This window comes from Nomia melanderi, chromosome 13 (genome assembly GCF_051020985.1).
Source record: "Nomia melanderi isolate GNS246 chromosome 13, iyNomMela1, whole genome shotgun sequence".
NCBI lineage: Eukaryota > Metazoa > Arthropoda > Insecta > Hymenoptera > Halictidae > Nomia > Nomia melanderi.
Window position 1 is genome coordinate 3,088,488 of NC_135011.1, and position 13,129 is coordinate 3,101,616.

General features: G+C 38.6%; 1 protein-coding gene across 4 annotated transcripts; it reads right to left on the reverse strand.

The window, feature by feature from the left end:
• Positions 1-909: 909 nt before the first annotated feature.
• ringer (tubulin polymerization-promoting protein ringmaker) lies at positions 910-12,737 on the reverse strand. Of its 4 annotated transcripts, none has more exons than XM_031991624.2 (4): positions 12,564-12,737; positions 4,007-4,379; positions 3,241-3,373; positions 910-2,505 (listed from the first exon to the last, which is right to left on the reverse strand). In XM_031991624.2, the coding sequence occupies exons 2-4, from the start codon at positions 4,369-4,371 to the stop codon at positions 2,323-2,325; spliced, it is 681 nt and encodes a 226-aa protein (XP_031847484.2). In that variant the 5' UTR covers positions 4,372-4,379; positions 12,564-12,737; the 3' UTR covers positions 910-2,322. The 4 variants fall into 4 exon arrangements, with proteins under 4 accessions (XP_031847484.2, XP_031847485.2, XP_031847483.2 ...); XM_031991625.2 differs by lacking the exon at positions 12,564-12,737 and adding an exon at positions 9,417-9,703; XM_031991623.2 differs by lacking the exon at positions 12,564-12,737 and adding an exon at positions 7,154-7,315.
• Between the last annotated feature and the right edge of the window lie 392 nt (positions 12,738-13,129).

Consider the following 13,129-nt stretch of genomic DNA (forward strand, 5'->3'; position numbering starts at 1 on the left):
ATTCTTTTCTTTTTGTAAACGAACCGCACCGTGAACCGCCGCGTGCACGATACGTTAGAAACGGCGAAAAGTGAAAAGAATAAAAAACAAAAAAAAATGAAGAAGAAGAAGAAGAGAACGAACGACGCAGCGACTCGTCGATGATTGCTTCTCGATTTGTATTCCACTGTTAGGAAATTGCGTCGAACCGATCGCTGGGGAGAATCGTTTCCCGTGGACAACACGGGACGATCCACGCGACGATCTCGTCGATTATTGTATTTAGAACGGACTCGCTTGACAAGCATTTAATTACACCTAATTTCCTCCGCGACCGGCGCCGATCGCGATCCGATCGAGGCCACCGATCGTCGGGGACCGCCGAACTTCCTCCGATTTGTATTTTTAAATAGGAAGACTTGCACGGACTCGCATTGGCTTCTGCGATGTTCATTTCTGTCTCTGCGACGGAGCACTGGAGTCCGAAATAAACGAACTTTTCAATGAAATCGGCGTGTTTCAATTATCTCCGCCTGCGATTGATTCTATCCTCCACTAAAGCGTTGAAAACATTCCTAACGTTTCACTGAAATGAATGGTAATCGTTATTACCGGTTACTAATAGATTTCTTAATGATTCTGCTGTATACAAATTCAACTTCGTAATGTTCTTTTAAATAATTGCCTTGAAGGATATTAAATACTACTAATTTCAGTGACCTGTTAGTTCTCTATGGTGATTTCAAATGGCTACTGCAAAGTTTGTTAAAAAATCCAAGGCGGTTAATCATTGGCTCTTTAGACAAGCGTAAAATGACTTAGCAACCGAAGTGTTAACGTTTCATTTATCCAGGAGGGAAATAATAAAGGTTAAATGGTGAATTTGAAGAATCGTCGGTGCGGGCGTGCGGTGAACAGGCACAAGCGAAATTTTCGTTCAACTCTTTATTATCCCGAATAAAGACGGCTCGCTCGTTCGAGAGAAACGATCTCGATGCTGTCCCCTAAGTAAGTGTACTTACATCGATTAGAGAATTCGTGGAGTGCGTTCGTTACGGATACAATTGGGAAACGTACACGCGGTAAAGCGAGAAAAATCCCTCCGAAGAAATTGATTCGGGAATGTAACACATGACACCGGAAGCTCGGAATCGGCGACAATTCATCTCGAAACGACGCTCGATAGAAAATAGGCTGAGAGAAGATTACGTATCCGACGTCCCAGCAGCGGACGAGACGCGAACGACCGCCGCTGCTTTCCGTTTCTTTCAATATTTTACAGAAATATCTCCGAGAGTTAGTACCAAGTCACGGATTTTGGTCTCGAACCCGCCGCTGCCGTCACCAGCAGCTCGGTTTTAAGTACACTTTAATCGATTACGTATATATATATTTATATATATAGTATTTATATATATATGTATAATGTAAATATCGTAAGAACAATCACAAGTTCGATCTCCGTACGCCCGAAATTCGGTTTCGCCGACTGTACAACACCGCGATCGAGCGTAACAGCTGTGTTATTGCGCTTGCCGCTGGCCGACAAAATGGCGGCCAGCGAGAGACCCGATCGTTACGGAATACAGGAGAAGTGAGAAGTAGAAAGCTCAACGGAAACTATCACGGTTAGCGAAATCGTATAATACAACGGATCGAAACAGAAAGGAATAACTTCGTTACGTTGCCTCGCCTCTGAAACATCGTATAACCTCACGGAGACGCCATTTTGTCGGAGCCAAAACAACGCCGGAACAAATCGCCAGACAATTATTCCTTAACTCGTACCGTTCGCGATCGCGATGTTTGTTACCTTAACCCCTATTTTATTTGAACAAGGAACGAAATACAATGTTAATGTAATAGAGAGTCGAAGTATCTAAGTCCGCAAGTAAAGTGATTGCATAAAATCGAAACAAAGGCCAACGATCCTCGTGAACGAAGAATGTCTCTCTCAGCGGCCACCAATGAGCATCATTACCTTCGTTCGATTGATTACTTCGTTATTTCTCATCGGCGAGTCGGTTCATACATAACAGTGGGCTCGAGGATCGTGACAAAGACGGACCAACGTCCCGAATCCCGTTTTCCTTCATTTCTGTTCGTGTCTTCGTTCCAATGGGATCGCCAAGGGATCGCCCGAAATGTCCAGATTGCGACGCGCTCGCGACCCTCGAATCCTCGATCGTTATCAGTGCCATTCGAGCCGTTAAATCGTCAGGATGACCACCAACGAAGCAACAATGTGACGAAGACGAGGCGTGAACGCGACGATCGGCGCGTCCGCCGCGCGTGGAATACGTGGATGGGACAAGAGAGTGTCGAAGACATCGCGATCACGGGTTAATGGGCTTTGTTGTAAGTGTCCTTGTTCTGGTAGCCTTGCACGTAGCCGGACTGGTCCGGCAGATCCTTGCGACCGGCGATCCCTTTGCCTCTTCCGGCCTCGTCGAAACGCTGCTTGTGCGAGCCGGTGTACTTGCTGACGTCCGTCAGCCTGTCCACTGCGGACGCTGCCTTTCCAGCCTGGAAATGGGAATAGTAGTATGTAATCATTACGGTGACTGAATCAATTATTATAGTATTAAGATTATACAATTAACACTAAAACTACCTGACGGTTCAAAATCACCCATTCCTAATTTCTTTTTACGATTATTAAAAAACTAACAGGTGTCTCTGAGAAATTACTACCGAAACTGATATAGCAATACGCAAACAGAATTGTAAATCAACTAGAGTCACAATATATGCACCTTTGGAGTTTCTATAGAGAATTTTAGAAAAAATTCAACTGTTCGGTAGTTTCAGTGTTAATGAATAAAAAGGTAATTATTATATGAAAAGGGTATTCGCTGTGCAAATGAGAGTTTCATATAGGCTAAGTCTTTTCCAAGGAACTTCTATTTAACGGATAGCGCATTCGAGGAATATTCTACTTGATTAGCCCGAAGATTGAGTTCCGTGGGCGGCGTAGCTCGCTCGTTTAAAATTTATTACTATTAACCGTGTCCCTGTAAGGTTAAGCCGCCGATGACACCGTAAATCGTCGACGTCGATAGCGATGACGGACAAGGCCGCGAAAGGAAATACGCGAGCGCTACCTTTGCTTGGATTAATTTATAAAATCGCGAACTGGCTCGCGGATATCGATTAACGTTTATGCAATGTCTGTCTGTCCACGACGTTCCTATGCGCTTTGTAACGCCGATACACAATGGAACACATTGCAAGATGCATTGGATACGTGGAAATACTCACCGCCGTGCTACTCGTTACTCCAGGCGGCCCGCAGGTCGCCATTTTCTTCTTCATCTCGGCTAGATCGACCTTCTTCGCCTTCGCTAATTCTTCCAAGAACGCTTTGTACTGTTCGATTCCCAATTTCATCGATCTGTCAATACATAATCAGCATGATTTATCTTGACGTTTTATTAAAAATATAATGGATCATTAGGCACCTCTTTAATCTTCGAATCAGAGGCTATTATTAAGTTCTCTTCGAACAACATCGATTCCTTCGTTTATTACATTCGTCCAAAACTTAACACGTTAAGCTTCACTAAGATCTCATTCTTCCATAGAGTTATTATTTGCAACAAAGAAAAGCAGACACAGTTATTAATTATTCGCCGGTTATTCACGATCTTCGTTCGACGTCGGTTATCTCGTTACTGCTCGCCTAATTCAGTTCTATTTTCAAATCATTCAATTAACATATTACTCCGGGGAGTCATTAGAGACCGCCTATTGACAGAACCTTATCAACAGATAGCAATATCTGTGTTTCTCGTTAATAGTCAATCAACTCCCCAATACCTTGGACTACTTTCCCAAGATACTTTACTCGTATTTCGTTATCCCAGTATGACGGTACACTAATTAACAACGATTATCAGTGAAACGTTTCCCTTCGATTCTCTTAGAACGTTGAGTCAACGATAAGAAATCATAGGGAATCATCGATTCGCGATAGATGTATTATAAATATTTCTGTTGTAAACGCTCGTTCGATAAACACACTCACTTGTGCTTTTTGAAGTAGATCCCGGTGTCGGTGGTGGTGATCTTCTTCCCATCGATCACCTTCGCCTGCTTCATCCATTTGTCGCTCTGGCTGAGGGTGATCAGTTTCCCGTCGCTTTTCGAGTCGCCGAATTTCGAGAACGCCTTGAAGTTCCCTAAAAAGCTGCCCGGCTGCGCGGCGCCGGGGCTGCTCGGCGCCGAGCTTCCCGACTCCTCCTCGATCTTCAAATTCGCGACTTTATTCGTGACCGCCTCCTCCTCCGACTCCTTGTTGGCGTCGTTTTTCTCCACCTTGGCCTCGTTCTTCTCCTCGACGTGGTTCTTCTCGACCTTCTCGGTCTCGGTGTCGGTCTTCTCTGCCTGCATCCTCGTTTCTGAAATTTCGCAGAGCGAATAGTCAGCACTGGGTATTTTATACTTTGAACTCGACTTTTCTTGTGGTATATAATGTTGCATGAGCTTTGGATGCATGAAAATACGATTTTCATTGTTATTTCAATAGTTTCTTATTCTTTTCTTCAAAATATGAACGTATGAAACAATTAGCGAGAAGTACTACATAGAATAATTAGTAATAGCTATTAATTAGTATATAATATTGTATGAGCTTTGGATGCATGAAAATACGATTTTCATTGTTATTTCAATAGTTTCTTATTCTTCTCTTCAAAATATGAACATATGAAACATAATTAGCGAGAAATACGCTATATAGAATTATTATTGACATCTATCAATTAAACGTTTTCTAATTTTGCTTATTGTAAACGAAAACCAATTTAAACCTTCGAATTTCTACAGGACTATGAAACTAATTTATATTGCAATCTACAGCTTTACGAATTCAGATAGAAAATCTAGGTCAAAATGGACCCAAGCACTGTACAATTAACCTAACAGAGACGCGTTAATTCTTCGTTAATGTTCATCAAAATTCCCCTGCAACTTTCTATTTTCCCATCAATCTGAATCAACTTCATCGATCGGCAAGATTCTAACGATATTCCAAATAGATTTCGTAAACATTCGGACGTTTTTTAAGATGGACAGTGCACGCAGCTCGGCAGAATATCGCGTGTCACGGTCAAGTTTAACGGATGATTCGTTACAGTGTGAATCGTGTGGGAACGGCGTTCGCGCTATTAGCGTTTGACACCTAGATGACGTTTTGGGGTCAAGTAACGCGAGCCATCGATTTAACATAATTCTCGTGGGCGCTCCCCGCGTGAAATTCACGATAAAGCTTTAATGAGCGAACGAGCCTCGCCGATGCTCTCTTCTGATCGTTCGCTGAATTATGCAAACATTTCGTCGCGAGCCTGTGTACACCTAATTTCATTAATTAATACAAAACGTGCCACTCCTCCGATAGCGCTACTTCACTCTTTGCTGCCCGGAATAATCTTATCAGAGAATCGCTTGCAGCGCTTCGTTATAGATAAAGGAGCAAACATCGGAAAATGGAACGTGCATTTTGATTATTAGCCGACCGACTGAGAATCGTAATCATCATTTTATTTCCATACACTTCTTCGTTGAATCATTTCTTATCGTGGTGCATTATATTACCTTTTATCATTGCATTGAAAAGATAGACGAGTCTAATCAAGGTAAGTAGTTTATATCATTATGTTCTAATAGTAAAATATTCTTCGTAATTGGAAACCTTTGTTGAAACTTTTTTTACAACGGTAAGTCTTTGATATTTTCTCATTATTCTATGAATTTAATAGTATATTTAGTAATAATATCACTCTTTACTGTTGTAATGAGATTTTAACACTGAAATAAAAGTAGACAAGTTTAATCAAGGTAAGTAGTTTATATCATTACGTTCTAATAAAATATTCTTCGTAATTGGAAACCTTTGTTGAAACTTTTTTGACGAAAGCAGATAATATTTTTTCATTATTCTATGAATTTAATAGTCTATTTAGTAATAATATCACTGTTTACTGTTGTAACGAGATTTTAACATTGAAATAAAAGTAGACAAGTCTAATCAAGGTAAGTAGTTTATATCATTACGTTCTAATAAAATATTCTTCGTAATTAGAAACTTTTTTGACGAAAACAGATGATATTTTTTCATTATTCTATAAATTTAATAGTATATTTAGCAATAATATCACTGTTTACTGTTGTAACGAGATTTTAACAAAGAAATAAAAGTAGACAAACGCTAGCTTACTTCTATTCTAACAGTCTAAAGGATCGATAGTAGATCACGTCCACGTCCCTAATGATTATAACCGTCATTTCCCGCGATTCACCCATCGACGTCGACTGCCACGATCAATCTAATCACTCCGATCGAGTTCTTTCTCGCTCGGACAAGGACGAAACACTATTTCACGCTGATGAACACGATATCTTTGAAAGAGCAGCCTCCAATCTGATTCGCGGCTGGGACTGCAGGTGTTATCTTACAGGCGACGACGTTAACGTTCCGCGGAAACTCGCGCAGCCAAGCGAGATGCACTTCAAAAGTTGTCCAACTCGATCTATCAGGGCAGCTCCTATTTTGGAATTCTTTCATAGGTACACCATTAAAAATCACCGATAGGAAATGACATATCTTAACCTGTTAACTGTGGAATTTAGTTTGAAAACCCTCTCGTTCTATGTGAAAGTACCTAAAAATGACCATTGTTCTCTGGTACAATAGAAAATGCGTCAATTGATGACGAGTGTTTCATAATTAATCATATTAACAGTAAATTAATGTATCACGATGAATTCCCTTTAGGAGAATAATTAACATTTGTCGTTTCTATTCTTGTGATAAATGTATGGAAGAAGAATGTACAAAAGAAAGTACCTGAAGATGGCCATTCTTCTCTCGTACAATAGAAAATGCGTCAATTGATGACGAATGTTTCATAATTAATCATATTAACAGTAAATTAATATTTCACGATGAATTCTTTTTAGAAGAATAATTAACAGTTGTCGTTTCTATTCTTACGATGAGTGTATAGAAGAAGAATGTACAAAAGGAAGTACCTGAAGATGAGCATTGATTATTCATGATTAATCATATTAACAGTAAATTAATATATCACGATGAATTCTTTTTAGAAGAATAATTAACATTTGTCGTTTCTATTCTTACGATGAGTGTATGGAAGAAAAATATAGAAAGTACCTGAAGATGACCACCGTTTTCTAGGACACTTCGAAGTTCGACTTTGTACCATTAACTTTCGATGGCTCGATTTAAGTGCCGCAGACCGCGTTGTATAGGCTAGAGACGAGCTACGTTATTTCATGACTATAAATAGAGATTACGGCGACCGCGAGTTAGCGCAATTAACAGGGAACAGGAAGCGGGGGGCCGTATTAAGTAATACCGATCAGGTGTCGACGCGCCTTAATGCACGCTCTGAGAACCTCAGCTTGAGGTACGCGCGGTTTTCCGCGACGCTGAACCCGATTTTTCAAATCCTCGTTTTCTTTCGAGGTAAATCTGGTTAGCGTTAGCTGTCAGCTCTCTGATAAATAGTAAATTTCACGCGTTACCGCGAGACACGATTAATGAAAATATATAATAACGTGAATCTCTTTATTCGGTTCGTCACAGCGATTGTTAACGAGTTTACATATAATTCTAGATCAAAAGTTAAATAGGGAGAGGTGATTAAGATAGTTAGATCTACTCTGAAGTAGATTTTATGGATCTAATTACGTGTGATTAATTTAAGTAATCACCTTCATTAATATTAATAATTTAAGTAGATTTTATAGTAGTAATATAATTCTTAGTTAAAGAAGTCTTTTCTTCTGAGTGTATAAATAGTGTGTGCGTTGATTGGATTGATTGTTTTATTGTGAATTATCATGAAATAATTATACTGTTTCAAATGAAATTCTCTTTCTCCTACACTGTACACTCCGACCACAGAATCGAGAATTTTGCAGCTTGTCTGAGCGCCTAGCAACTGCAGAGCAATTCGTTGTACGGTGTCCCGCGATGAGAATTCTCTTTATTAACCCTTTGCAGAATATTTTTCTCAAAAAATATTCATTACTTTCTGATGAAATGTCAATGATATTTTTTGCAATGAACATAAAGAAATACCTTAAATAAATTAAGTTACAGAATTATTTTATTTCGATGTTCCATGTGTTCGTACATTATATAAAATTTAATTTTGCACTCTGGAGCTTATTCAATAGAAATATTTGAACATTTTGTGATGAGATAAAGACGATATTTTTTGGAACTAACTCGAAGAGAAATCACACGTACATTGAGGAACAAAGCTATTTTATTTCGGTATTTCTCAAATTGATGCATTGTGCAAAGTATAATATGAAATATAAAATTTTTCAGTTTTACTATATGAAATCAAGTGAATAATTCACTCGCGAGTTACACGAAGAAAAAACCTTCACTGTCATAGAATAAAATCCCTAACCGAACGAAATACAAACTAGAAATACCGATTCCCATCGTACTAAGTTTACATTCGACGTTACACGCGTCGAGAGATCGATTTCAAACTCTACAAACGTCTGTCGAAGCAAACACCGCAGTCTCGGCGTCTTACGAAATTCCATTTAACACGGACCTTCAATTTTTCCATTACCTAACGAAAGGATTATCGTCAATATTTACAAACAATCTACTCAACGAATAATCCTCTATCCTTGAGAGCTTTACAAACATTTCACACTTTCTAATACAATATACAAAACTAACTTCAACAAGAATCACGTAAATTAAGCAACGAAATTACAATATTCCATGTATCGATCTATTATAAAAACATTAATATTAAACATCGAACATAATTTTCAATTTTGCATTTAATCCAATGGAAATACTCGATTGATTGCACATTACCTCGTCGAAACATAAAATCGACTGAGTTTCGTTTGAAACGAACTGATATATAAGTTAAAGTTAACTTTTACTTAATTTTATTCACCACTTCGAGTGCAAAATGAACTAAATCAACAAGATGCCAATATACTGATACGTGACTTTAAAATTACACGGGCCTACAGAGGGTTAAGTTATATTCAAGTTTTTTTTAACCCTTTGCACTCCAGAAGTTTCTCGTTAGAAATACTCAACATTTTTTAATGAAACACCAACGACATTTCAAACTGACTTAACGAGAAATCGTACATGGGCCTACAGATAGTTAACACGTTCACTGCCATGAGAATTTTAAGCATTCTATACAATATTCCTTATTCTTTTCTAACAATGACAAATCTTGTAACCCATTCACAGCTAGCGTAAAATATGTGATTTCATTAGTACTTTCAATTTATTTCGCTTTATATTACTATAAATTTCAAATACAACGAAGATTCTACCAAACTGGCAATCTCTTGGTACGAGTATATTCGTGACTGGCAGTGAACGGGTTAAAACTCGAATGTCGCTTTCGACTCACCGAACTGGAAGTTCCAATTTGAACGAGCAAACAGCTTCGAATCGAGGATAACTCGATGTGGAATCGGCGGATTAGGATTTCTTGGGATGATCGATGTCGATAGTCTCGAACGGTCGAGCGGAATTTGTCAGCGGCGAGAGGAGACTGGCAGGGTTTGTGTACAACTCTCGGAAAGCTGTTGAACGCTCGTTTCGGGACGGAATCTGTGCCGCAGGGCGCATGTGTTCTATCGATCCCGCTCGCTCGGGGAGCACGCAGTCACCCTCTCTCAATATATCTTCAGAGCCGCGTTTCACCCCTCGCTGCAGCCGAAATGAGAGCGATAGGGGGTCCACTCGCAACTACCGGCTCGCCCCGTCATCGACCGACCGATTAAAATAAAGTCGCCATTACGCGGACCTTTGATATCGTGCGTCTAGGAACAGCGTTTAATTAAAAGTCTAATGAGAGCTTCCTTGATGTAGTGATCTACATGACGCTTAGAAATATGCACATTGTTGATGGTAATGTTCAAGGCAATCAGGAGAGTTTAATATAAATATATTTATAGTTATAAATAAATAATAATAAATAATAATAAATAATTGACCGACCCGTCATCGACCGACCGATTAAAATAAAGTCGCCATTGCGAGGACCTTTGATATCATGCGACTAGGAAGAATGTTTAATTAAAAGTTTAATGAGAGCTTCCTTGATGTAGTAATCAACCTGACGCTTAGAAATATGAAAATTGTTGATAATAATATTCAAGGTAATCGGGAGAGTTGAATAGAAATACATTTTCAGTATATTTATGTTATGAATATATGTTTATAGTTATAAATAAATACTGAATACATTTTTTATAGTTTAATAAAGGGGGAATAGGAATATTGAGATTTGAAATTTGATTATTAGAAACTGGAATCGATAGGATAATAATATTCAAGGTAATCAGGAGAGTTTAATAGAAATACATTTTCAGTATATTTATGTTATGAATATATGTTTATAGTTATAAGTAAATACTAAATATATTTTTTATAGTTTAATAAAAGAGGAATAAGAATATTGAAACTCGAAATTCGGTTATTAGAAACTAAAATCAATAGGAATATTATAAAGTTTCGATTTCTAAATTTGCGAAGATAATTGTATTCTGTGACATTCCTTTTATCTCTCGAAAGCAAGTGTTCTACAAAGTGTTTATCTCCGCGAGATAAAGCTCGTTTAATGGCCGATCGGTGAACGGAATTTCGAGAGCAGTTATGAAGTTATTATCGTTAACACTGTTATTAATTAAACTATGAACAGACTAATCACGATGCAACGGATTCGAGAAGAGATTGTTTAGACGCCTCTCGATCTCGATTTACTCGATAATCAGAGTGGCTGTTATTGTTACAGAAAAATCGCACGCGAGCCGGTCGTGATCGCGAATTAGGCACGCGAGACCGGTATCCGAGGGAACGTCTATTATCGTTATCACAAGACTCGCTGCGGCCGGCTTTCTACTGGCGTGCGAGCGCCGCTGGAAACTCGCGACACTCGTTATCGTCGGTTCAGTACAGTTTTATTTGGATATTACGTCAACGGCGTTACGACGCGCATCGAAATAGACGAGTCCCGTCACGAAGCGTGTGTCTCCCAGGCCGCGGGAATGAATGAAAACTGCGATGACGGTAACGACGTTGCGCTGACAACGTCGGCTCTGATGCGCAGGTAGCGCGGACACGCCTCGACAACAGATAACCGGCGGTATCGAAACGAAATCTGGACTTTTGACACCGTTTACCTTGGGAGATTGCGACGGCGATTTCTGTTATGATTTATGGACACTCTCGTGAATTATGATTATTGGCGACGCTGTTCGTGTAATATATCGTTGCGCGATTTCATAAGTAACTCGGCAGGTTGTGTTTAATGGAAACAGAAATGTAGTTGAATAGAGTGTTTGATATTTGGGTTTAGTTGTCTAATAAGTGGCAGGTTTTAATCAGAATCATAGAGAATAAACTTAGGTGACTTGATTAATTTTCAATTGTTTAACTATAGGTTTTATAGACTATTTTTAGAGCCATTTTCTAAGGCCAATATGAGCGAATAATTATTGTACACATCTGAGATGTAAATCATTATGCAACTCAGCAGTTCTAATTCAATGGAAATAGAAATGTAGTTCAACAGAATATCTGAGTGTTTAGGTTTACTAATTGTCTAATGGAAATGGTAAGTTTTGATCAAAATCAATCATAGAGAATAATCTTAAGTGACTCGATTGATTTTCAATTCTTCTTTCAATAGGTTCTCTAATCTATTTTTAACACCATATATATAGCTTTAATCTTTCGAAATTATTTTGCACTTTAACCCTCGGAGTACATTTACATTTTTCCTATCTTCGCTGCTCATTAAAATTTCTACTGCTAGCGAACGATTAATAAAAATCAATCATAAAGAATAAATCCTAAATGACTCGATTAATTTTCAATTCTTTCTATCTTTGCTGGTCATTAAAATTTCTACTGCTCGCGAACGATTAATAAAAATCAATCATAAAGAATAAATCCTAAATGACTCGATTAATTTTCAATTCTTCCTACCTTTGCTGCTCATTAAAATTTCCACTGCTCGCGAACGATTAATAAAAATCAATCATAAAGAATAATCTTAAGTAACTCGATTAATTTTCAATTCTTCCTTTAATAGGTTCTCTAACCTATCATTAAAGAAATATTAGAGAAATATGAAAATAAAATACCATTGTTCTTATTTTGAATAGATTCCTCCTTAAGCTAGTTTTAAAACATGTCATCTATATCTCATAAAAATAAATATTTCTAGCAACAAATTTTTCGAGTGCAAAGGGTTAAAATCCTTTTCCAAAGACCCACACGCGAATATTAATTCTACAATGAATAAACTCTCAAGCGTCCGTTAACCCAGCTAATAAAGAAACACGTTCGTCGAACCAATTAATTATCCAAACAATGTCCCACTGTCGACCAGTTACGTCGAATGAAAACGCATCAGCATATCGTTACGAAACTTTTCGTAATTCCGCCTACGTCGGCCGATTGAATTCTCTCGGATTGCGTTACAGAATCGTCGCGGCCATTAATTATATCCCGAGCGATCGTAAATGACTTTTCTAATATTGTTCACCTGTCAGTCGATTGGTTTGAACGTGGTCAATTCGTCAGCCTCGCGATGGTTCCACGCGGCTGGTATCGATTCTCCGGGGTTTGTCGCACCAGACACGATTTTCAAGCGAATCTCAGGACGCGGCGGGCACTGGGGTTCCAGCCCGGATGAGACTGTGAACGAAACTGAGCTTCCTCCGCCACCGACGCCGCCATCATCCCCACCTTCGCTGGCAACACCTTCGACTCAGTCCTAGCTATCACCTACTTTCTTCGCCCACGCTGGAAAATCATTATTTTTCACTCGACTGTTTTTGATTTGATTTATTTAGACGATAAACTAGATGTTAGTCGTTGATGAATGATTCCTGATGAGTTGGAAATCGTAACGTGCGAAATGAATGATGGACAATGAGAATGTTTAGCACTTTGAATACCATGGGGGTCACCGGTGATTACTATAGTTTAATTAATTGAACGACGATTATTTGAAATTTCTATTATTTACATGATAAATGCTATGTTAGTCATTGATGACTGACGTTTCTTGATTAGTTGGAAACCGTAACATGCGAAATGACGGATGGA

Excerpts from the sequence above, each read along its gene's own strand:
- ringer (XM_031991623.2), bottom strand. The coding sequence starts at position 7,205 with ATGGTACAAAGTCGAACTTCGAAGTGTCCTAGAAAACGGTGGTCATCT. Across the intron at positions 4,380-7,153 it reads AAAACGGTGGTCATCTTCAG|AAACGAGGATGCAGGCAGAG; the intron begins GTACTTTCTATA and ends GCGAAATTTCAG. Across the intron at positions 2,506-3,240 it reads GAGTAACGAGTAGCACGGCG|GCTGGAAAGGCAGCGTCCGC; the intron begins GTGAGTATTTCC and ends TCCCATTTCCAG.